Source organism: Salvelinus sp. IW2-2015, linkage group LG15 (genome assembly GCF_002910315.2).
Source record: "Salvelinus sp. IW2-2015 linkage group LG15, ASM291031v2, whole genome shotgun sequence".
In the NCBI taxonomy this organism is placed as follows: domain Eukaryota; kingdom Metazoa; phylum Chordata; class Actinopteri; order Salmoniformes; family Salmonidae; genus Salvelinus; species Salvelinus sp. IW2-2015.
The window spans coordinates 36,116,167-36,139,878 of NC_036855.1; the positions used below are offsets into that span (position 1 = coordinate 36,116,167).

Here is a 23,712-nt window from a genome sequence, read left to right on the forward strand (position 1 = left end):
AACGCTGTGCAGATGAGCGGGATGGATCCGATGTAACAAAATATGGAGGGATGAGTGTAAAAGGGGAAGGACTCCCCGACCCCAGTGCATCTGTTAATGTGTTTTCGAGAAATGCATCTCTCTGTTTGCAATTCAAACTGGGAGTATTCACTCAATTTTGCTGTGAGGTCAGAGATTGGGGCTACACGTGACGCTATTGCTTTGAGTTCAAGACAGTGTGATATTTGGCAAAGAAAATCCGTTACCCTTATATAGGGTTGCAAAGATCTGGCAACTGTCCCAAAATTCCCTGGTTTTCCAGAAAACCTGGTTGGAAGACTCCCGGAATAGGGAGGGAATAAAACAGGAAATCCGGAACCCTCCAACCAGGACTTTTGGAAAACCTGGGACTGTGGGAAAATTACCGGATTTTTGCAATCCTACACTGGTATGATCCATCACAATGTATCAACATGTTTTTTCCTCTATACACCTGGGATATAAGGTGTGTGGAACAACCCTCTTTTCAATTGTGTTATTTAAAAGCACAGTACACCAGAGCTTTGACTGGATGGAGGGCCACTCCATTAAATCGACGTAAAAAAGGGTTGGGGCAAAAAAAAAAAAGAAGGAATAGATTATTTGGTTGTTTTGTTCCCTTTTGGTTCACCTCTGAATGATCATGGGGGGAGGGAGGGGGTCGTGAGAGTAAATGAAATGTGACATGAGAACAATACAGCTAACCCATATGGCCGAGGTCCACCTCGCTCTTGTACTGAAGAGCAAGTCTGGAGCCAGGCTGTTTTTCTGTATTGTCCTCTGGGCCCTGCTACAATCCTTTTATTGGATTTTTGGACAACAATTTTAGTTGGTAATTAACATGACTGTGGAAAAACTGCATCGTGTTCCACAACACAACAACAGATAGTGCAAAATGAGTGTTGTTGGCCTTGTTGAATAGGGCCAATAGGCCACAGTGGGCGATGAAAGAAGAGCAATTGCACACAACTAAATATAGCACTAAGGCTGAACAAGGCATGAAAAAAATACTTTTAATCAGGCTTTGTCAGAACAGGTTACTTACCGAGAAATGCTTACTTACAAGCCCTTAACCAACAATGCAGTTCGAGAAAGAGAAAATATTTACGAAATAAACTAAAGTAAAAAATTATAAAAAGTAACACAATAAAATAGCAATAACGAGGCTATATTTAACAAATATATATTGTTTTTCTGTTATTTTACCAGGTAAGTTGACCCAGAACACGTTCTCATTTACAGCAACAACCTGGGGAACAGGGAAGAGGAGGGGGAGAGGAGGGGGATGAATGAGCCAATTGTAAACTGGGGATTATTAGGTGACCGTGATGGTTTGAGGGCCAGATTTGGAATTTAGCCAGGACACCAGGGTTAACACCCCTACTCTTACAAGTGCCATGGGATCTTTAATGACCTCKGAGAGTCAGGACACCCRTTTAACATCCCATCTGAAAGATGGCACCCTACACAGGGCAGTGTCCCCAATCACTGCCCTGGGGCATTGGGATATTTTTTTAGACCAGAGGAAAGAGTGCCTCCTACTGGCCCTCCAACACCACTTCCAGCAGCACCTGGTCTCCCATCCAGGGACTGACCAAGACCAACCCTGCTTTGCTTCAGAAGCAAGCCAGCAGTGGTATGCAGGGTGGTATGCTGCTGGCTAAATATACAGTGGGTACCGGTACMGAGTCAATGTGCGGGTGTACAGGTTGGTCTAAGTAATTTGTACATGTAGGTAGGGGTAAAGTGACTATGCATAGATAATAAACAGCAAGTAGCAGCAGTGTWAAACAAATGGGGGGTCAATGTAAATAGTCCGGGTGGACATTTGATTAATTGTTCAGCATTCTTATGGCTTGGGGGTAGAAGCTGTTTAGGAGCCTTTTGGTCCTAGACTTGGCGCTCCTGTACCGCTTGCCGTGCGGCAGCAGATAGAACAGTCTATGACTTGGGTGACTGGAGTCTGACAATTTTTTGGCCTTTCCTCTGATAACGCCTRGTATATAGGTCCTGGATGGCAGGAAGCTTGGCCCCAGTGATGTACTGGGACGTACGCACTACCCTCTGTAGCGCCTTACGGTCAGATGCCGAGCAGTTGCCATACCAGGTGGTGATGCAACCGGTCAGGATGCTCTCGATGGCGCAGCTGTAGAACTTTCTGAGGATCTGGGTCCCATGCCAAGTCTTTTCAGTCTCAACTGTACCACAAAGGTTTACATACACTTAGGTTGGAGTCATTAAAACWMATTTTTCATCCACTCCACAAATTTCTTGTTAACAAACTATAGTTTTGGCAAGTCGGTTAGGACATCTACTTTGTGCATGACACAAGTCATTTTTCCAACAATTGTTTACAGACAGATTATTTCACTTATAATTCAGTGGGCGATGAACCTGAAAGGCCGCTCAGCAAGGAAGAAGCGATTGCTCCAAAACAGCCATAAAAAGCCAGACTACGGTTTGCAACTGCACATGGGGACAAAGATCGTACTTTTTGAACAAATGTCCTCTGGTTTGATGAAACAAAAATAGAACTGTTTGGCCATATTGACCATTGTTATGTTTGGAGGAAAAAGGGGGAGGCTTGCAAGCTGCAGAACACCATCCCAACCTTGAGCATGGGGCTGGCAGCATCATGTTGTGGGGGTGCTTTGCTGCAGGACGGACTGGTGCACTTCACAAAATAGATGGCATCATGAGGTAGGAAAATTAGGTGGATATATTGAAGCAACATCTCAAGACTTCGTTAGGAAGTTAAAGCTTTGTCGCAAATGGGTCTTCCAAATGGACAATGACCCCAAGCATACTTCCAAAGTTGTGGCAAAATGGCTTAAGGACAACAAAGTCAAGGTATTGGAGAGTCCATCACAAAGCCCTGACTTCAATCCTATAGAAAATTTGTGGGCAGAACTGAAAAAGCGTGTGCGAGCAAGGAGGCCTACAAACCTGACTCAGTTACACCAGCTCTGTCAGGAGGAATGGGCCAAACTGTACCACAAAGGCCATGTTTAATTTAGTTAATTTAATTCAAATGGAATTTATCCTCCTATTATTCACTTAATGTCCCTCATAATGCATTTAGTAAGGGTTCACACCGAGTGAGTAGCCGTTCACCACCACTGTCAGCAGCTTGCTCTCTATTGAATTATGATGGCAGGAGCTGAGAGCGCCGCAGGCTTCACTCACACATACACTCACACTTCACACACACATGCATGTAGGCACAACCTAATGGCATTAATGCTTTTATTGGGAAGGACAGGAGTGTGTGTGTGTGTTTGTGTGTGTGTGTGTGCGTGTGTGCGTGTGCGTGTGCGTGTTTGGAAATGACAATCATCAGGTTTTGTATACTTAGAACTGACATAAATCATAAAGAAGTGAACCCTATACACAAGTCCAATTCATCTCATTTACTAAACAGGGACCGAGAAGATGTGAGAACACATGTCTATATCAGATGAAGACTAATAGCCTCACATCGGGTCTGACACTGSGTTTCACCCGCCATTTTGCGCAATGCATCATGACTCCTTACCCAGTCAGACGCATAAAGAAAACCCACATGGGACGGATGGAGGGGTGGACTGAGATGGGAGAATTGAAGTGAATTGGTGTAGCTTCTGTTTGGATGTGGAGGATCTACAGAGAAGCAGCGTTAGAGCCCCAGTCAGTGGCAAAACAAGACAATTAAAACAGRCGCCCACTCTAATCACTGAATGCATCATGCAAATGTTAATTTATAAGAGTCTTGTGTTTTTTAATGCTKGCTGTTATCACAGAATACAAATCGAGGACTTAACACTGATGAAAAGAGGGAAGGTGGGGGTGGAAAGTGAATAGAGGAAGAAACCCAGGGAGGAAGAGAGAAAGAAAAAGATGGAGCGTTTAAAAGAAGGAGAAAATCACCCCAGCTAAAACAACATGGTGCAAGACTGAAACATTGTGAAAACAAAATAGAATTGCATTTACTTTCCTATCACTTTTACTTTGTTATTACTACATGGATAACTTTTATTATTACCTTGAATGGAGCTTGACATAATCAAGTTTCAAGTTGTATTAGTCATATGTATGGGATACACATGGTATACACCATCCAATGTCAAATGAGAGAAAGGGATGAATGAAGGGGTGGTGACTGAGGGGTTCTCTTTATTGGCATTAAAAAAAAAACACATTTAGTAAATTTAGATCTGTAAAATAAAATGTAGATGGTACATTTATAAAAGAGAACTTGGCTCCTATTAAATAAAAACGGGACAATGTGCACTGCATATTTGTAAGGTAAATGTGACTTGTTGCACATTGGATTCAATAAAATCAATGAATCTATGTTTGTAGTCTGTGTGAGATAAATAGTCAGGCAATAACAAACAGCATATTCAAACATCCTCTCTCCCAGAGCAAGAGTGATTCATTATGGAAGCCACCCAGGGAGGAAGAAATAATTAAAAGATAGAACATTTAAAAGAAGGAAAAAATCCACAAGCTAAAACTTTGGGTGCAGGAGTGAAAGATTGGGAAAACAAATGAGAGAAAGGGATGAATGAAGGGTTGATGACTTTTATCTGTTTATGTATTCCACATATAGTGGATTTAGATCTGTAAAATAAGATGGATAGATGCAATACGTATAAAAGCGACGTGAGTCATATTATATAAGTAAAAACTGGAGAATGTGCACAGCACATTTAATAATCTTTTTTTATTTTTTTAAATACAAATTGTAGACTGTATTTCCCATGCTCAATGCGCATATTTGTGAGGTAAATATGTTTTTTTTGCACTTTGGATTCAATGAAATCAATGAAACCATGTTTGCTATCTGTGCGGGATAAATAGTCACGCAACAACAAACAGCATATTCAAACATGCTCTCTCCCAGGGTAAGAGTGATTTATTCTGCTTGTCAGTTAACAGTTTTGTGTCACGAATCCCGCCGAAGATGGTGCCTCTTCCTGTTCGGGCGGCGCTCGGCGGTCGTCGTCACCGGCCTACTAGCTGCCATCGATTCTCTTCTTTTTGTTTCTGTTAGTTTGGGCTGATTGGGTGCACCTGTTTTGAGTTTAGTTTTGTGGGTAGGCTATTTAAGGGCAGTAGGCCCGCTGGCTTTTGTGCGGGCTTGTTATTCTGTTTGTGGTGTTTGTATTCGTGTGGATTTTGTCCTTGTTTTATTGTGGACTGGATGTTGACGCACCCTTTTGTTGTGTGGCGTAGCCGTCTCGTTTATATTCTATTTTGGAATATTAAAGTATATCCACTTGCTCGAAACTACCCTGCTCTCTGCGCCTGACTCCTTCATTCACCATTGGAAACGTAACATTTTGATTGAAAAGGGAACCCTACCCGAGACGCTCAGAAAAAGTGCCTTTGGGAAGTGTGTGTGTGTGTGCGTTTCAATGTGCATGTATGAGTGGTAGACAAGGTAAAAGAGACACTTTTTTTTAAAGCAGCTCAAAATCAACCATAAGCTTTGAATTTAGGGTTTTGCCAATTTTGGGGTTTAAACCACTAATGTTTGACTTGTACTTGTTTATATTGATGAAAAAATGTTTTAACCAACTTTAATCAAACTGTTATTGACATCACTACAGTATCTACATTCTATACTGAGAAAACATACTCATACAGAAATCCAGCTAGACTAGGCAAGAGGTCAAATATGACTATTGAGACTATACAGGACACACTTCTCTGTCCAATACATTTCCTACATGACATAAAAATTGAGGAAAACCTGGTCTGGTCTTATTTACTCAGAGAAGAGAGACAAAGAGACGAGCAAAGGGAAGCTTGTCGCTTATGCTGTGTACTGAACATTTTTAACTATCTTTTGCAATCATGGCAATGACATCTTTCTGTCTTTCTCTGCTCTCCCTCATTGACCTTTGCTCTTTCGCTGTCCTTGTTCCCTCCCTTTCGTTTGCGTCCTCTATTAGTCTATATTTTACTAATCACCCTCTCCAAGAGCTGACCTAGGAACCTATGGTTGTGTTTGGTTAAGCTGTCAATAGTTCACATTGTGTCACCTCATAATACAGCACAAATATATCCCACCAGGGGATTCCAGCCTACCATGGGACTTCAAGTTTCTCCAATAGCACATGGTTGCATTGAATTGTAATGTTTTTGATAACAGTTGTGTAATTACATCAGATTCTGTATACATGTAACAGCTGACTATTGACTGCATGAAGAAGTAAATCGGTTTGTGCGTAGTGTTCTGTTCACTGTTCCCACTGACGCACACACACACACACACATACACTGATCCAGCATTGTTGCTGATGGCTGTGAGGCTCTTCACACCAGTCTTTATTAAATGGTTCTCTGGGATGCCACACAAACCAAGCCCGGAAAGAGAGAAAGACAATCAATCACTTAATCACTCACACACACAAATACTCTCTTTCTCTTCTCTCCTCTTCCACAAGACGTCACACATCCTGGAGGGAAGGAAACCAGAAGCAGCCGTCGATCTGGAACCCATCCCCCTTCCAGAACATGACCCTTGAACCAGCCCCACCTTCCAAGTGTATAGATTTAGCCCCAGCTCTAGTTCCAGTCTCAGTCCCTGCCTTGGGTCCAACCTCCAGTCCCTAAACCCCTATTCCATACAAATCCAAGCCATCTCCAGTTCCCTCTCTGTGGGTAGAGGCAAAAAAGACATCCCTGCTATCTACTGGGCTCCAGCAGACCGCCAGAGAGTAATAACAAATTATATTAATATTCCCTGCATACCTGCTCTAATGGGGCTTCCCACACTAGGTGGAACACCCACACAGGTGTATGCGCACACACACACACACACACACACTTTCAAATTAGGGATCACTCATGAGTTTGTAAATGTGTAAAATCAACCTCCTACAGAGTTTGTCAATATATAATTGAATATTACTGAAACTGAAGAAAAGGCAGAAGGGGCAATTAGTTTCATTTTCAATATTATTCAATATTACATTCACACCCCAAAAACATCTAGCTGACTGTGTCTGTGTGTGTTTAAGTGACTGAGTAGAGGGAGAAGCAGGGAGATACAGTTGAAGTCGGGAAGTTTACATACACTTAGGTTGGAGTCATTAAAACTCGTTTTTCAACCACTCCACAAATTTCTTGTTAACAAACTATAGTTTTGGCAAGTCGGTTAGGACGTCTACTTTGTGCATGACACAAGTAATTTTTCCAACAATTGTTTACAGGCAGATTATTTCACTGTATTACAATTCCAGTGGGCCAGAAGTTTACATACACCAAGTTGACTGTGCCTTTAAACAGCTTGGAAAATTCCAGTAAATGATGTCATGGCTTTAGAAGCTTCTGATATGCTAATTGACAGAATTTGAGTCAATTGGAGGTGTACCTGTGTGTATTTCAAGGCCTACCTTCAAACTCARTGCCTCTTTGCTTGACATCATGGAAAAATCTAAAGAAATCAGCCAAGACCTCAGAAAAAAAAATTGTAGACCTCCACAAGTCTGGTTCATCCTTGGGAGCAATTTCCAAACGCCTGAAAGTACCACGTTCATCTGTACAAACAATAGTACGCAAGTATAAACACCATGGGACCACGCAGCCTGTAACGTCCTGACCAGAGTTATTATGTGTTTTGCTTGTTTAGTGTTGGTCAGGACGTGAGCTGGGTGGGAATTCTATGTTGTGTGTCTAGTTTGTCTGTTTCTATGTCCAGCCTAATATGGTTCTTGTCACGTTCCTGACCTGTTTTATGTTTATTTTGTATGTGTTTAGTTGGTCAGGGTGTGAGTTGGGGTGGGCATTCTATGTTTTGTGTTTCTATGTTTAGGTCACTTGTAATTAGCCTTATATGGTTCTCAATCAGAGACAGGTGTTTGACGTTTTCCTCTGATTGAGAACCATATATAGGTTGGCTGTTCACACTGTTTGTTTGTGGGTGATTGTCTTCCGTGTCTGTGTCTGCGCACCACACGGGACTGTTTCGTTTGTTCGTTCGTTTGATGTAGTCTGTTCCTGTTCGTGAGTTCTTCGTGTAGTTATGTAAGTTCCATGTTCAGGTCTGTCTACGTCGTTTTGTTATTTTGTAATTTTCCAAGTGTTTTTTTCGTCTTTGTCTTTAAATAAATTCAATATGTCATCACACCTCGCTGCACATTGGTCATCTGATCCCTCTCTCCTCTCCTCGTCTRARGAGGAGGACGACGTAGAATGCCGTTACAGTTCTCAATCAGAGGCAGATGGTAATCGTTGTCCCTGATTGAGAATCATATATAGGAGGCTTGTTTTGTGTTGGGATTTGGTGGGTGTTTGTTTCCTGTCTCTGTGATTGTCTGCACCAGATAGGTCTGTCTCGGTTTTTGCACATTTGTTATTTTGTATTGTTGTTTGTAGTGTTTCACTTGTTCTTTATTAAACATGTTTAACACTAGCCGCGCTGCACTTTGGTCCTCTCCTTCACCCCTGGAAGAAAACCGTTACACAGCCGTTATACAGCTCAGGAAGGAGACACGTTCTGTCTCCTAGAGATGAACGTACTTTGGTGCGAAAGTGCAAATCAATCCCAGAACAACAGCAAAGGACCTTGTGAAGATGCTGGAGGAAATGGGTACAAAAGTATCTATATCCACAGTAAAACGAGTCCTATATCGACATAACCTGAAAGGCCGCTCAGCAAGGAAGAAGCCATTGCTCCAAAACGGCCATAAAAAAGCCAGACTACGGTTTGCAACTGCACATGGGGACAAAGATTGTACTTTTTGGACAAATGTCCTCTGGTCTGATGAAACAAAAATATAACTTTTTGGCCATAATGACCATTGTTATGTTTGGAGGAAAAAGGGGGAGGCTTGCAAGCTGCAGAACACCATCCCAACCGTGAAGCACGGGGTGGCAGCATCATGTTGTGGGGGTGCTTTCCTACAGGAGGGACTGGTGCACTTCACAAAATAGATGGCATCATGAGGGAAGAAAATTCTGTGGATATATTGAAGCAACATCGCAAGACATCAGTCAGGAAGTTAAAGCTTTGTCGCAAATGGGTCTTCCAAATGGACAATGACCCCAAGCATACTTCCAAAGTTGTGGCAAAATGGCTTAAGGACAACAAAATCAAGGTATTGGAGTGGCCATCACAAAGCCCTGACTTCAAGCCTATAGAAAATCTATGGGCAGAACTGAAAAAGCGTGTGCGAGCAAGGAGGCCTACAAACCTGACTCAGTTACACCAGCTCTGTCAGGAGGAATGGGCCAAAATTCACCCAACTTATTGTGGGAAGCTTATGGAATGCTACCCGAAACATTTGACCCAAGTTAAACAATTTAAAGGCAATGCTACCAAATACTAATTGAGTGTATGTAAACTTCTGACCCACTGGGAATGTGATGAAATAAATAAAAGCTGAAATAAATAATTCTCTCCACTATTATTCTGAAATTTCACATTTTTTAAATAAAGTGGTGTTCCTAACTGACCTAAGACAGGGAATTTTTACTAGGATTAATTAAATGCCAGGAATTGTGAAAAACTGAGTTGAAATGTATTAGGCTCAGGTGTATGTAAACCTCCGACTGTACATCCTGTTTAGAGCAGCCTGCTCTATAAAAGGGGCCGTTGTCACAGTAAAGCCCTCACTCTTCCTCTATGACGTCCAGTCTGATTTCACCATCTAGAGAGCGCTGCTGCCATCTCCCTTCTCTATTCACACTGGATTTAATGCACCCAAATTGCACCAATTATGACTGCATTCTAAATCTGTATTTCCGTGACAATGATTACTACAATTTTGCGACCTTTTGAGGCGGGGGTGCAGAAAAGAGAAGGTTTGGGAGACGATTCTCCACTTTGTTGCCAAGGGAACTAGAACAAAAGACAGGCGTTAAAGTACATCAGTGCTTCATTGACTTTGGCACATTATCCTATTACGGTTGACAGTGTGTGCAAGGGAGGGATGAAAATCAGCTGCTTACTTCCACAAGGGACATGAATAAAACAAAATGATCAAAGGCACTCGGTTTCCTGTCCGCCCATATCTGACATGAATGGATAGGGCAGAGCAAAGGTGCTACTGTAGTATCATGGTCACCTACCAAAGCATGGTTCGTCAGAGAGAAGTTAGAGGGAATAKAAAAATCTGGTGCATTTTCAAAGAACTGTATTTGAACAGGGTTTATGAAAGAGGTAATTTGGTCAACTCTCTTATACACCTCTTTCAATCTATACCAGCCAGGGGTTTCATGGGGCTCAGGCTCTTAATGTACTGTATCAGACAATAACATCCATGCTTTATCTTTCAACAAACAGTTCATTCTTGATTGTGTTTAGAAATTGTAGGTTTTGTTTTTCACACAACAAGCTCCAACTAGTCTACATTCTACACAGCTTCCCCTGGCCCTGAGAAGCAGGAGCAGGCCTGCTCCCTGGTGATGGAAACTTGAACATTCGCCTTCCCCTGTCAGACAGATGTGAATTCATTTCAGCGTGCCAATGCTGACCTCAGAGAAAAATAACCACCTAGAACTGGTGTAGCAACCTGAGGCAGGGGGTGCATCTCAAAACGTTAAAATGGCTTCCTCTCTTTGTCTCCTCTCCTTCCAGTCTGCACTCATCTGAAAACATGGAAGAGGTGAAAGGTGTCCCTTTCTTCTTCATATATAAATATAGTTGAAGTCAGAAGATTACATACACCTCAGCCAAATACATTGAAACTCAGTTTTTCACAATTCCTGACATTTAATCCTCGTAAAAATTCCCTGTCTTAGGTCAGTTAGGATCACCACTTTATTTTAAGAAAGTGAAATGTCTGAATAATATTAGAGAGAATGATTTATTTCAGCTTTTATTTCATCACATTCCCAGTGGGTTAGAAGTTTACATACACTCAATTAGATTGTTTAACTTGGGTCAACTTTAACTTAAATTGTTTAACTTAGATAAAACATTTCAGGTAGCCTTCCACAAACTTCCCACAATAAATTGGGTGAATTTTGGCCCATTCCTCCAGACAGAGCTGGTGTAACTGAGTCAGGTTTGTAAGCCTTCTTGCTCGCACACGCTTTTTCAGTTCTGCCCACAAATTTTCTATAGGATTGAGGTCAGGGATTTGTGATGGCCACTCCAATACCTTGACTTTGTTGTCCTTAAGCCATTTTGCCACAACTTTGGAAGTTTGCTTGGGGTCATTGTCCATTTGGAGGGTCCATTTGCGACCAAGCTTTAACTTCCTGACTGATGTCTTGATGTTGCTTCAATATATCCACATCATTTTCCTCCCTCATGATGCCTCCTGCAGCAAAGCACTCCCACAACATGATGCCGCCACCCCCGTGCTTCAAGGTTGGTGTTCTTCAGCTTGCAAGCCTCCCCCTTTTTTCTCCAAACATAACGATGGTCATTATGGCCAAACAGTTCTATTTTTGTTTCATCAGACCAGAGGACATTTCCTCAAAAAGAACAATCTTTGTCCCCATGTGCAGTTGCAAACCGTAGTCTGGCTTTTTTTATGGCGGTTTTGGAGCAGTGGCCTCTTCCTTGCTGAGCAGCCTTTCAGGTTATGTCGATATAGGACTCGTTTTACTGTGGATATAGATACTTTTGTACCTGTTTCCTCCAGCATCTTCACAAGGTCCTTTGCTGTTGTTCTGGGATTGATTTGCACTTTTCGCACCAAAGTACGTTCATCTCTAAGAGAGAGAACGCGTCTCCTTCCTGAGCGGTATGATGGCTGCGTGGTCCCATGGTGTTTATACTTGCACACTATTGTTTGTACAGATTAACGTGGTATATTCAGGCGTTTGGAAATTGCACTCAAGGATGAACCAGACTTGTGGAGGTCTACAATTTTTTTTCTGAGGTCTTGGCTGATTTCTTTTGATTTTTCCATGATGTCAAACAAAGAGGCACTGAGTTTGAAGGTAGGCCTTGAAATACACACAGGTACACCTCCAATTGACTGAAATTATGCCAATTAGCCTATCAGAATCTCCTAAGGCCATGACATCATTTACTAGAATTTTCTAAGCTGTTTAAAGGCACAGTCAACTTAGTGTATGTAAACTTCTGACCCACTGGAATTGTGATACAGTGAATTATAAGTGAAATAATCTGTCTGTAAACAATTGTTGGAAAAATAACTTGTGCCATGTACAGAGTAGATGTAAACGAGTTTCAAAATAAAGTTATTTGTTTCTGGCCATTTTGAGCCTGTAATCRAACCCAGAAATGCTCATGCTCCAGGTACTCAACTAGTCTTTTGGCCAGTTTTACTCCTTCTTTAATCAGAACAACCGTTTTCAGCTGTGCTAACATAATTGCAAAAGGGTTTTCTAATTATCAATTAGCCTTTTAAAATGATAAACCTGGATTAGCTAACACAACGTGCCATTGGAACACAAGAGTGATGGTTGCTGATATTGGGCCTCTGTACGCCTATGTAGATATTCCATAAAAAAATCAGCCGTTTCCAGCTACAATAGTAATTTACAACATTAAAAATGTCAACACTGTATTTCTGATCAATTTGATGTTATTTTAATGGACAAAAAATATGCTTTTCTTTCAAAAAAATGACATTTCTAAGTGACCCCAAACTTTTGAATGGTAGTATATATATATATATATATATATATATATATTTTTTTTTTACATTGGTGCAGATAAAAGAAGAAATTAAAAGGGTTGGAAGCCACTTTAGACAAATAAGATGAACTACAGAGCAAATGCCTGTCTGTTCCACACACTCAGCTCACCAATGCTTCTGTGCTGTGACCCACCAAAAGCTTTTGGAATTCTACTTTGACACAATGAATAAACAAAACTTGGTCTTTAACCACAACCGAAAACAAAATCAGCCACAACCCACCATTTGGTAAACAGTGGACTATTCCACATGTACTCCAAACTCACAGTCCTGAAAGAAACAACACTTCACTGAGGTACATACACATGCATGTATTTTCAGTTCCTTTATAACAACTTATAGAGGGGTAAATAACAATATGAATATGAACAATTAAAGAAAAGAAAACAATGCACATTTCATAGTATAAAATTGCATAAATTATATGAAAGAAATAGACCAATAATTGCATGATTTCCCTAAATAAAAGGTATCAAAAAATAGAATTTATTGCCACATCAATATTATTCTAAAGTACACAGTAGTAGTAATATCAAAATTATTCATTCATCTTCGTAATATTAATTACAGTACCATAGCTAGAGTAAAAACCTGTGTTTTATTTGTGTACAACCCACTATTGGCAAAAAAAAACACACTGTTTTTCCCCAATAATAACTTTTTTTTATGTGATTCATTGATACAAAGCACATCAGAGGGAAAATATTCCTTCAGAAGCATTTGTGCYGGTTCTTTAGTGTGTTGTTTCTGTCCTGAAGGTTTTTCCTTGGACAGATAGTTACAGCCTGAGACCAGAACACCCCAGCAACCAGGAGATCCCATCTAAGACACCAGACAGAGACTCTGCTACTGTGTCCTGAACCTGGAAAGAGACATGGCCAAATATAAAGGGTATTTCACACAGACAAGACAGACACACTACACAGACAGACAGATAGACAGACTCACCATCCAGGGGTTGGGCAGCATGGGCAAGCAGAGTCTCTGAGCCATATCCACACAGGGGGTTCTAGTACTATTGGAGCTGGTGGTTCTGATCTGGTCTGGTTCCTCTCTGGACACACAGGACAGGACCAGGAGGGGTCTGGAGGATGAGCCTAAGGCAGGGTCCACCAACGCCTGGATCTGAGCCCACTCCACCTCCCCCTCATAACCTAATAGGAGACAGACACATCATGTGGTGACATTTTGACAGGGCAGTTGTAGAGATGTTGCCATAAACAGCTGCATAATTTCTAATGCACGGCATGACACATACAGTTGAGATTGGAATACAGAAAATCGTGATTACATTGTGTCACAAATAAAGAGTAAGCATCTGCTAAATGACCAAAAAGCCTGCAAGGAGACAAGGCCCTAGGGTTGCAGATGCAGGCGATAGTAATGGAATGGGGCTTTGGGCTCACTTTTCTCTGGCTCGGCAACAAGGCCCTAGGAACAGGAGCAAGTATGAGGAATGTAATGGAATCTTGCTATTACCTCTTCCTGGCTCTGCGTTGGCCACATAGATGAACCCATCCACCGCCTGACACACTTCCTGGACCTGAGGGGTGGGGCTAAAATGTGGGTGTCCTGATTGGTCCGTTCCCTCCTGGATGAAGAGTTTGTTGCTGACACTCTGCTGTTCCGTGCGGGCTCTCTCCCTCTCGGCCCTGTACACACAACCACAATGGGTAATGGTAGACATATACACACACGCATGCACATGAGCGCCATTGCAATACCTTGAATGGTAACACTACATCCCAAATCAGTCATAGGCGGACAATACTGATAACACTAACCTGTTGGTTGAGTAGAGAGTCAGAATGTTGAATTTGTGCTGGTTTTTGTACACGTAACTAATCCCAGATCCAATACCTGGAAAAAACATTGGTTTTGTTTAGTTGGTGAGCCCCCACCAAAAAACAAAGGCTTTAGGTGGGCCGCCCACCACAGCACAGAACTTGGCAACTGCTTCTGGTTGGTCAGTACTAGTGCAGGATGGTTTTACTACGGTTCGCCATGTAATGTACCTAACTTACCTATTCAGCTGTTGAGATTATTGTAAGCAAATACAATTCAGGTAACACCAATATGGTGGATGTTTATTGTAACTGTGTCTATTTAGCTTTCGCCTGCAACAGAACGTCTCGAGGAGGTTCACCCTGTAAAAGGATGGATCAGAGAGGACAGTGGGTAACCCACCGTTGATCTGTCTCTGGGGTATCCCTGCTACAGGGAGCACGTCTGGGGTGTTCATGAGCGTGGTCACCATGGAGACATCCAGCTGTTCCATGCCGGGGCCAAACATGGCGTAGCGYGGCTCAGTGGTGGTGGGCACCAGCGACTGGAGGAAGGAGGTCACAACGCTGTATGGCGGCCTCTGGGGAAACCATTGCTGTCTGCAGGCTGGGTAGCCCTTTAGATAACTAAGAAGAGAGAGGCAATTGTTACTTAGGTAGGCAGGGAGGGACAGTTCCATTGCTGAAGTGAGTGAATAATACATTTGGACGACCAATGACTCAAGCAAAATGTCTTGACAAGTCTTGACTTGTATGGCCTCCTGGAAAATCAATCTACCAACCAAATGCATTCACAATCTTTCCATAGCCTGGGTACTAGACTACATATGCTTTCGACAAGGCTTCTTTACTTAAATTTTTGTCATTTAGCAGACATTCTTATCCAGAACATCAGTCAGTGCAATCAACTTAGGTAAGATTACCAAATATCACAGTAAATCCCTGTCTTCCTCATGCATTCCAATGCCAGAGTTTCAGACCAGTACCTACTCTGTCATGAAGTCATGACCTGGCTCGTCCATCTCCCCCACACGCAGAGGAGTGTGTAAGGCCTCTAACCGGGGCATGGTCACATGGTTGATGGAGGGCCATTTAGGCATGTCCCTGACCAGAAAGTATCTCCATAGTAAGGGATCTCTGACCATAGCCCCCCAGTAGCTACTAGTGGCCCCCAGACGACAGAGGTCCACAGGAGACAGTAGGGTCATGATCAGGAACTGTAGGTCCACCTGTAGTGAGAGGGATAGAGGAGTGAAGAATTGAATCTGCTGGTTGATGATGGCGCATACGATTGTTTTGATGAGTCATAAGCACCACCAAACGAAAGAAAATGGACTTGGACTACCTGAACTGGTCCAATAAGTAAGGCTCTGGCCTAATAGGTTACCCACCCAATGCATATGGATGACCAGTACATTTCTCAAATTAAAATATTCCACGTTACTTGCCCTATACTCACTGTATGTTATAGCATTTCTCATTTGTTGTAGGTTACCCTACAACAAAAAATCTAATCTTGTGAAGTAGCCACCTGGCTTTCATAAGGCCTGTATCTTACGGGTAAACAGTCCAAAAAGCACGGCGAGGTATCTTCACTGGTGACTTCTGCTGCATGCGCCTGATCATTGACGTTTTTCCTTGCATTGAAGTACTTCTCTCGGAACTGTCTGAGACTTCGTATAACTATAGATTCGTCGCGCTGACTTTCCCCCGACATCTTGCTTTTGATTTGGTAAGAATAATAATGAGTCTGTGCTGTCCTCTATGTGCTAAACATTTATCAAAGCTCAAATAGGGTGCTAGCTACTGTGAAAAGCGAAGTTGACAWCGAAGCTGACGTTTCTTGTAGTTAGCAGTTCACCCACTTCCTTGTTGTTGGCGTGAAAGAGATGCATTGTGGTTATATTACTGTGCAATACGTTTTACAACTCATTTTGAAACCAACACAGTATTTATTTTCAACGACGACATAAAATTAAATGAAAAACATTTTCCTTCAAAACGAACAACACAGAGATTCTCCATTTAAATGCATACTATCAAAATATCAAAGTTTCCATCACTGGGACATTACTCCTTGTCAAAGTGTGGGCAAAAAAATTATGTTTTATAAGTGAGAAAAAGAAGTCGCATATTACAAAGCTGATATCTTAAACAAAACTGTACATACTCGAAAATGTTCATGAATCCATCAGTCTCCAACTCTGTGTATTCCCCACCTTAACTTTTTTAATATATATTTATATAAATGCAATTAATTTAAAAAAACAACATCATTAAAAACAAATAAATAAAAACAGTTGCTGTGCGATGTCTCATTACCAGGTGGATTATCATTAATCTTCAAACGATCTTTGTTTTATTTTTTGTAACAATGTGTTATTTTCTTAATCTTTTAATATTATTATTCTACCACATTCTCAGAGCATAACACATGCCTGTCCAACAGTCCAGAATCTAGAAGATAAGTGCTTCTTTCAGGAGACAGAGAGAATAAAATTTAATTAACACCCCTCCATACCCTTGCCCCAACCTGTCGGCCGGAGCCTTTCAGAACGGGAAAAAGTTGCTCCTAGAAACTGATCTAAGGTCAGATTCCCCCTCTCTTAATGCTTAGCATTACAATTTGGGGTTTGATCATCTGATCCCATATCAGTCCCTATGGGCAACTTGTACACAGAGCCCTCCCCATTTCACTGTAAGATACTAAGGATCTCCTTGGCATTCTCAGTGTTCCAGCCCTGGCCCTGAAGAGGGCCCTCACAGGCCAGCACGTATTTGTGCAGGATCTGTGTCCCAATGTCCCGGAAGTGGAGTCGGTCCTCTTTGCGTTCTGTGGAATCAACGCTGCAGTCCTCGTACTTCACTGCCCAGAAACACATCTCCCCGATGTACATCATCGTCAACAGGTGGGTGTCTGAAAAGATGCCTGTTGGAAAAACAAAATAAATCAGAGGTGTTCTCATCCCTTGACAAAAGAATAGTCAACAAAACAAGCATGTAATATAGATGAAGTGAAGAAAAGGTTGTCTTGATAATGTCAACTAAACAAATGTGTAACATTGGCACAATATTAAAAACARGCCATAACAATCCAATGATGCTTACCTTCAGCCAGGAAGTTGGCAGTAGCAGAGTCATGAAACACCACCCCGTCGTTGAGCTTCACAGAGTTCCTCACCTGCAGCATCCTCATCAGGTAGCGTACACCCTCCTGAAGACACTGAAAAAAGACATAACAACAAACAGAATAAACAACCGGCACTCTGCTAGTGGTAGGAGCACTGAAATTCAAGTCATGCTTGCTATATCAAGTTAGAAGTTGGCCAAATGAGTGGAGGTGCCCTTACCTTGAGGAAAGTGGCCTTGTTCTTCTTGATCCACTGCTTGCGTTGGTGGAGGGTGTGACAGTACATGTAGAGCAGTGCTCCACGTCTCCAGTAGAGGCACTCCAACACCTCTAGCCCCAAGACTGACTGCACCTGGAACAGGGAGAGCTGTCAGTTAACAATAGTGTGTGTGTAATAATATTTGGAAGATAAATACACAACGCAGAGACAGAGTACAAGAATATAACTAATGATCAATGTAAAGTGTTTTTTCTGTAATAGGGAATTATTGATCAATGGTTCAGAGACATGGGAGGAATATGTCTTCTGAAATAGGATACTTGTTATTTGGCCATTGGCTAGTTTTATTGCAAGGAATACTAATTGGTCAACCACAGGTTAGGGCTGGGTCTTAAAACTACATGCGGTTCCTTTGTTCTGTGGTGAGAGAATAACTGGAGAACCACTGACAGAGCATCACTGAGGACAGGGGAGAATGACCATCTACCGCCCTGTATGATTTGTTCTCTTTGAATAAACCTATTTTCCTCCCCCTGATTTGCCTTGGAGTTTGTGTTATTGAAGAATAACAAATTGCTAACAAGTGTAAAGTTACTATTTTCTTGTAGTGAACAAAATACTCTGTGCATATGAGGACCGTGGCACTTGCATTGCCCTTCATGATGGGCTGAATCTCTTGCACACACCTCTTGGGCCGGTGCCAGCCTCCCTGCCAACACCTCTGGCTCTGTGAGGTCCTGCAGCAGCTGTTGGATCTTAAAGGGCGAGCAGTCCTCTGGGAACTCCTGGTCCACCAGCTTGTTCTCCTCATAGAACGTGATGTCCAGGATCACCTACACACAGAACAATACACACTAGTCTCATTCTTCACTTCAACACAAATACGATTTGACAATTATAGTTGTGCAATTTATCCATTGAGGTCTGGTGTGCTTAATCACCATATTCATTTACAGATTTTTGGTTAACATTTGACATGTATCACATACCACCTTCAACTCTAACGCAGGTGAATTGCAGACTTTTTGTAGAGCCTAATTTGTCCACAAGCTGTTGGCCAATTCTTCCATCAATAAGGCAAAGGATGCAAGAAAATCTCTGTCTCTCCACCTGGCTCTTTTCACCAACCTATGTCTACAACTTTGCTATGGTAGGTGGGGATGATGTGGATAACTCAGACAGACTGTGGGTTGGAAGTTATGTCAATGTTGTCAGTAGCAAATGTGTCAAGTCACGGTTTATCACTGCACTTTGAAATTAACATTCAAATCTTTTGAACTCTTCTGATTTCCATATTTGTGGCCTAACTCCACTACTTTTTTGAAGTCCATCATTCTGTCCTTTCATCTTTGAAAGTAGTCACTGATCTATGGTCTGACAGGTGAAAGGATGAAAACATTGCATTCACTAACAGATCAGTGATTGAGTTGCTTCTAGGAAGTGAGGAAGGATACATAGTCAGTCAGAGGACACTGGTCAGTTGAAACTTCCAGCATCAAGGACAGAGAAGTGTGCATGCGCTCTCACACCTTCAGGCTAATTTAAGCTCATGTCATTGGATGACAACTTAATACAATTGAGTACTATCATCCTATTTCGAACAACAGGTGGAACATTCTGTGCAGACACAAAGAGACATTTGGGGGAATTTGCTAGTGTCGTGATCCAGCCTGAGAATGCCATATATCTCACCAAAACAGAATGGTAACAATTTCCTTTAATCAGATATGTAGGGAATTGAATGATAACATTTGAATCTACACCTAGCCTAAAACATTTTGTCCAGAATCTATCTAGAACAATTATATTTAATGAACTGCAATACCTGAGTGTAATCCTGAAGCAGTTTAGGCAGACTGCTACTCTCTCCCCCTTGTCTGTAAAAGCTTTTCAACTTGTCTAGTATCGCAGAAGCATTCTGTAAATAGTCATCATCTAGGAGAAAATAAAGTATGTTAAGGACATATTACAGGCCTATATGTAAACAGGGCATCTTATGTTTACAGAGTTCAATGTATCAATTAAAGTGTTAGATATGATCAGTGTTTATGACGACTATGACTTTACAAAGTCGTTTCACAGAGAGTGGCATGATGGCATATAATGTAAGGAACTTCCCCCTTGAGTTAGTCTGTAAAAAAACAATGTACAATGGTGGACATAGGCTATGACAGACTAGAGTGTAGACTAGAGACTAAGTATTACTTGTATCACATAATAAACATTCGTTTAGCGACACCTATTTTATTTKACCAGAATCAGTAGTGTATGCAGTGCCTAATGTCGAAATCACTTGTAACACGCAGTCAGAGAGATGGTAGTAAATTAAATTGGATAATTGTCCGTGAACCCAAGCTACACAACGTGGAATACGCGAACCTTGCTAGGCTAGCTAATCCATGGAACATAGCAGTATTTAAGAATAGACTAGTTAGAAAACAGCTTGAACCACTAACGTTGGGTAGGGCCCGGGTTGGTGTGCAGTTTCTGCAGCCAACTAGTTAACGTTWGCTAACGGTTTCTCTCCTGATTCAGCGGATCTGGACAGAAGAACATCGCTGTTTGGTTGTGGCAAGTCGATGGGTTGTGTTGAAGTTGTTATTTAAACTAACGTTACAAAAGGCATTGTGAAATCTAGCTACAATACTAGTATATGCATTGAATGTGTCATAAAGTAAATTATAAATGGACCATAGCTCGACAGCATCTTTGTCGACACGAAGTTAACGCTGTTAGTTAGCTGGCTAACGTTACCTAGCACAGAATTAGCTACCAAGCTTGCTCGCTAAAGCTAACTTAACTAGCTAAATCACGTTAGCTACGTAGCCCAGCAAACCCACCTAGCTAGCTAGTTATCTAGCAAACGTATGTTTTGTGTCATAACTATGGTTTAGGGTTGTTGCAATACCAAGGTGACCAACGAAGTAACGCGGCCTTTTTACGCCTGCTACGTTCGATTAGTATAGTAGCTAGCTACGACATTGGTCAAGTGTATATGGTATTAATTAGGTAGCACTAGCTAATGTAGCTTAGCTAGCGGAAAATAGCTTTCAACTGAACACGAGGTGAATCAACGCGACATTACCTTTCTTGACAAATTATCACGGTAACTTTGAGTACACATACCTTGTTTCTCAGATCTGAGACTGGCGCACTTATTGTCCAACTCAAAAATCCTTCTCTCCAGCTCAAACCCCTGTCGTCTGCAGTCGTCCGCCATGACTAAACACACTGTCACGTGACGCTATGATTATTCACGTGATGAAATGTCTTTATTTGATTTTCTGCGGCACTTTGATCCACAACATGTTTGCTCCAAATATATCCATGGATTTGTCCACTCTGTCAATTTCATATAATTATGTTCTTGGCGATTGCATTTATATAGTGCAGTCAATGCTGGTTTAGGGAACCCACAGTGAAGGCTTGGTCCAGCAAAGAACATGTATAACAAAATGAATAGTTATTTTTAAATCGGTTGATAGCATATGGGCTAGGCTAGAACAAAAGCCCGCGCACTCGGACCCATGAGTGGCTAGCAGCGAAACAGTTAAATTATAATGAGCTTCGCCGAGCCTCTGTCTCTCCTCCGCTAGCCCCGCCCCGTACACCCTTCTAGTTTCAGTGTCATTTAACCAGCTGGGATCACACACACACACAACACAAACGCCCGGTAGCCCACGTTGCTCATCATTTTGAAGACTGGTGGTTAGCTCCAAAAACATGGCGGCCCTCAAAGTATTGTCAAGAGCGGAGAATTTATTATTGAAAAATCTATCTGCCACCTGCAGACCCAATTTGAACTCCATCACCCATTCCATGTTCAAGGTCAGTATCAAAATGCGTCAATGAAATGACGTTAGACTAAATACGAATAGACCGCTATATAGCTAGCTAACTAGCTACAGCGATTGGGAGACTTTGCCTTTAGTGCTTGGGACACATAGGGTACCTTCAATTTTAACCCCTAAATTGAAATCCAAATTCATTATTTTCATTTACAGTATAGGCTTGCCCCATAAAATATTGGATGAAGTAGCTAATGTTAAGCTACCAGTAATGATGATACCTTTTATAAATGCACGTGATGTTTGGTGCTTCCATTCCATGCTATTCATCATAGGTATTTCCTGGCTACAGATTGTACACCAGACAATGTGATGTAACCAAATATGTTTTTACCCATATCTGGATGTTACAGGTTTGCCTATGCAAAACGTCTCCTTATTTTTCTTCTTAGCTGGTATTGGCAATACTTTCTTTGTTCTCGATTCGGCCAAACATGTACACTACATGACCAAAAGTATGTGGACACATGTTCATAGAACATCTTATTCCATTTTAAGAACAGCAACTGTAGAAATAAGCGGGGGTTATGACTTTGTGCCTGTGGTAACTAGGGACGACCAGGCACAACTCCGATATAAAGTGTTTTTCCTCAAAGTTGCCAGGATGTCACGTGTCCTACTTATATCAGTACACTTGTAACAACCTAATTTTTGTTAACCAAATTCGACACTCATTGACCTCTATACAAAAACTCCTTGCTTGGTGTGTGAAAAAATAAGAAGAAATAACACCAAAATCATGGGCATTCATATGGAGTTGGTCACCCTTTTGCTTCTATAACAGCCTCCACTCTTCTGGGAAGGCCTTCCACTAGATGTTGAAATATTGCTGCGAGGACTTGTTTCCATTCAGCCACAAGAGCATTAGTGAGGTCGTACACTGATGTTGGGAGATCCGGCCTGGCTTGTAGTGACGTTCCAATTCATCCCAARGGTGTTCAATGAGGTTGAGGCCAGGGCCCATGTGCAGGCGAGTCAAGTTCTTGCGCGCCAATCTAGACAAACCGTTTCTGTATTGACCTCGCTTTGTGCACAGGGGTATTGTTATGCAGAAATAGGAAAGGGCCTTCCCCAAACTGTTGCCACAAAGTTGGAAGCACAGAATCGTCTAGAATGACATTGTATGTTGTAGCATTAAGATTTCCCTGGAACTAAGGGGACTAGCCCAAACCATGAAAAACAGCCCCAGACCGTTATTCCTCATCCACCAAACTTTACAGTTGGCACTATGCATTGGGGAAGGTAGCGTTCTCCTGGCATTCGCCAAATCCAGATTTGTCTGTCGGACTGCCAGATGGTGAAGCGTGATTATCACTCCAGAGAACGCGTTTCCGTGTCCAGTTGCAGGTGATGCGTTTGAATTTAGAAAATGCTCTGTTATAAAAAATAAATCTATTATTTGCTCCATGAAGTAATCCAATAATGTGTATGCCACCATCTTGTCTATTTCAAATCTTCTCCCGAAAGGAAGTGGCGAAGCGAGAGGAACAATTGGGCCAAAAATCTGTCTTATTTCTTTTCTTTTTTTCCCCGCTCACCAAGCGAGGAGTTTTTGAATGGTCAATGAGTGTCGAATTTGGTTAACAAAAAATGTAATGGCTTATTTGTCTAATGTGGCTTATTTGATTGAATAGAAGTTTCGTAATGATTTGGTTGTTACAAGTGTACTGATATAAGTAGGACACGTGACATTCCGGCAACTTTGAGGAAAAACACTTTATATCGGAGTTGTGCCTGGTCGTCACTAGTAACCACAGGCACAAAGTCATAAACCCTGCTTATTTCTACAGTTGCTTATCTTAAAATGTGATTTTGAACCTAACCTTGACCACACTGCTAACCTTACGCCTAACCTAACCATGAAAGCAACATTTTTACGATATAGCCAATTTTTTACTCTGTGATTGTGGTAACTAGTGGAAATCGTTGTGCCTGTTGTTCTATTGTCAACTAATAATTTGACACGTGAATGTGGCCAAAGATGAGACATCAAAACTATGAAATAACACATATGGAATCATGTAGTATTTTAGATTCTTCGAAGTAGCCACCCTTTGCCTTGATGACRGCTTTGCACACTCTTGGCATTCTCTCAACCAGC

General features: G+C 41.7%; 3 protein-coding genes across 5 annotated transcripts in view; 1 reads left to right on the forward strand and 2 right to left on the reverse strand.

Moving 5' to 3' along the window:
• Nucleotides 1-12,941: 12,941 nt before the first annotated feature.
• On the reverse strand, nucleotides 12,942-16,285 carry fbxo4 (F-box protein 4). Of its 2 annotated transcripts, none has more exons than XM_024001605.2 (7): nucleotides 15,972-16,285; nucleotides 15,404-15,642; nucleotides 14,817-15,040; nucleotides 14,414-14,489; nucleotides 14,109-14,281; nucleotides 13,578-13,783; nucleotides 12,942-13,491 (listed from the first exon to the last, which is right to left on the reverse strand). In XM_024001605.2, exons 1-7 carry the CDS (start codon nucleotides 16,128-16,130, stop codon nucleotides 13,408-13,410), a joined length of 1,161 nt encoding a protein of 386 aa, XP_023857373.1. In that variant the 5' UTR covers nucleotides 16,131-16,285; the 3' UTR covers nucleotides 12,942-13,407. The 2 variants fall into 2 exon arrangements, with proteins under 2 accessions (XP_023857373.1, XP_070303219.1); XM_070447118.1 differs by lacking the exon at nucleotides 15,972-16,285 and adding an exon at nucleotides 15,873-15,939.
• A 57-nt stretch (nucleotides 16,286-16,342) lies between these two features.
• Nucleotides 16,343-21,257, reverse strand: rimoc1 (rab7a interacting mon1-ccz1 complex subunit 1). Of its 2 annotated transcripts, none has more exons than XM_024001608.2 (6): nucleotides 20,890-21,257; nucleotides 19,589-19,698; nucleotides 18,450-18,596; nucleotides 17,764-17,889; nucleotides 17,522-17,636; nucleotides 16,343-17,342 (listed from the first exon to the last, which is right to left on the reverse strand). In XM_024001608.2, exons 1-6 carry the CDS (start codon nucleotides 20,981-20,983, stop codon nucleotides 17,107-17,109), a joined length of 828 nt encoding a protein of 275 aa, XP_023857376.1. In that variant the 5' UTR covers nucleotides 20,984-21,257; the 3' UTR covers nucleotides 16,343-17,106. The 2 variants fall into 2 exon arrangements, with proteins under 2 accessions (XP_023857376.1, XP_023857375.1); XM_024001607.2 differs by having other exon boundaries at nucleotides 17,764-17,895; nucleotides 20,890-21,251.
• Nucleotides 21,258-21,390: 133 nt separating this feature from the next.
• Nucleotides 21,391-23,712, forward strand: part of oxct1a (3-oxoacid CoA transferase 1a) — a 176,996-nt gene continuing 174,674 nt past the window's right edge. The window contains 1 exon segment of the mRNA XM_024001609.2: nucleotides 21,391-21,591. Coding sequence (XP_023857377.1) covers nucleotides 21,487-21,591 — 105 coding nt within the window. The 5' untranslated portion in view covers nucleotides 21,391-21,486.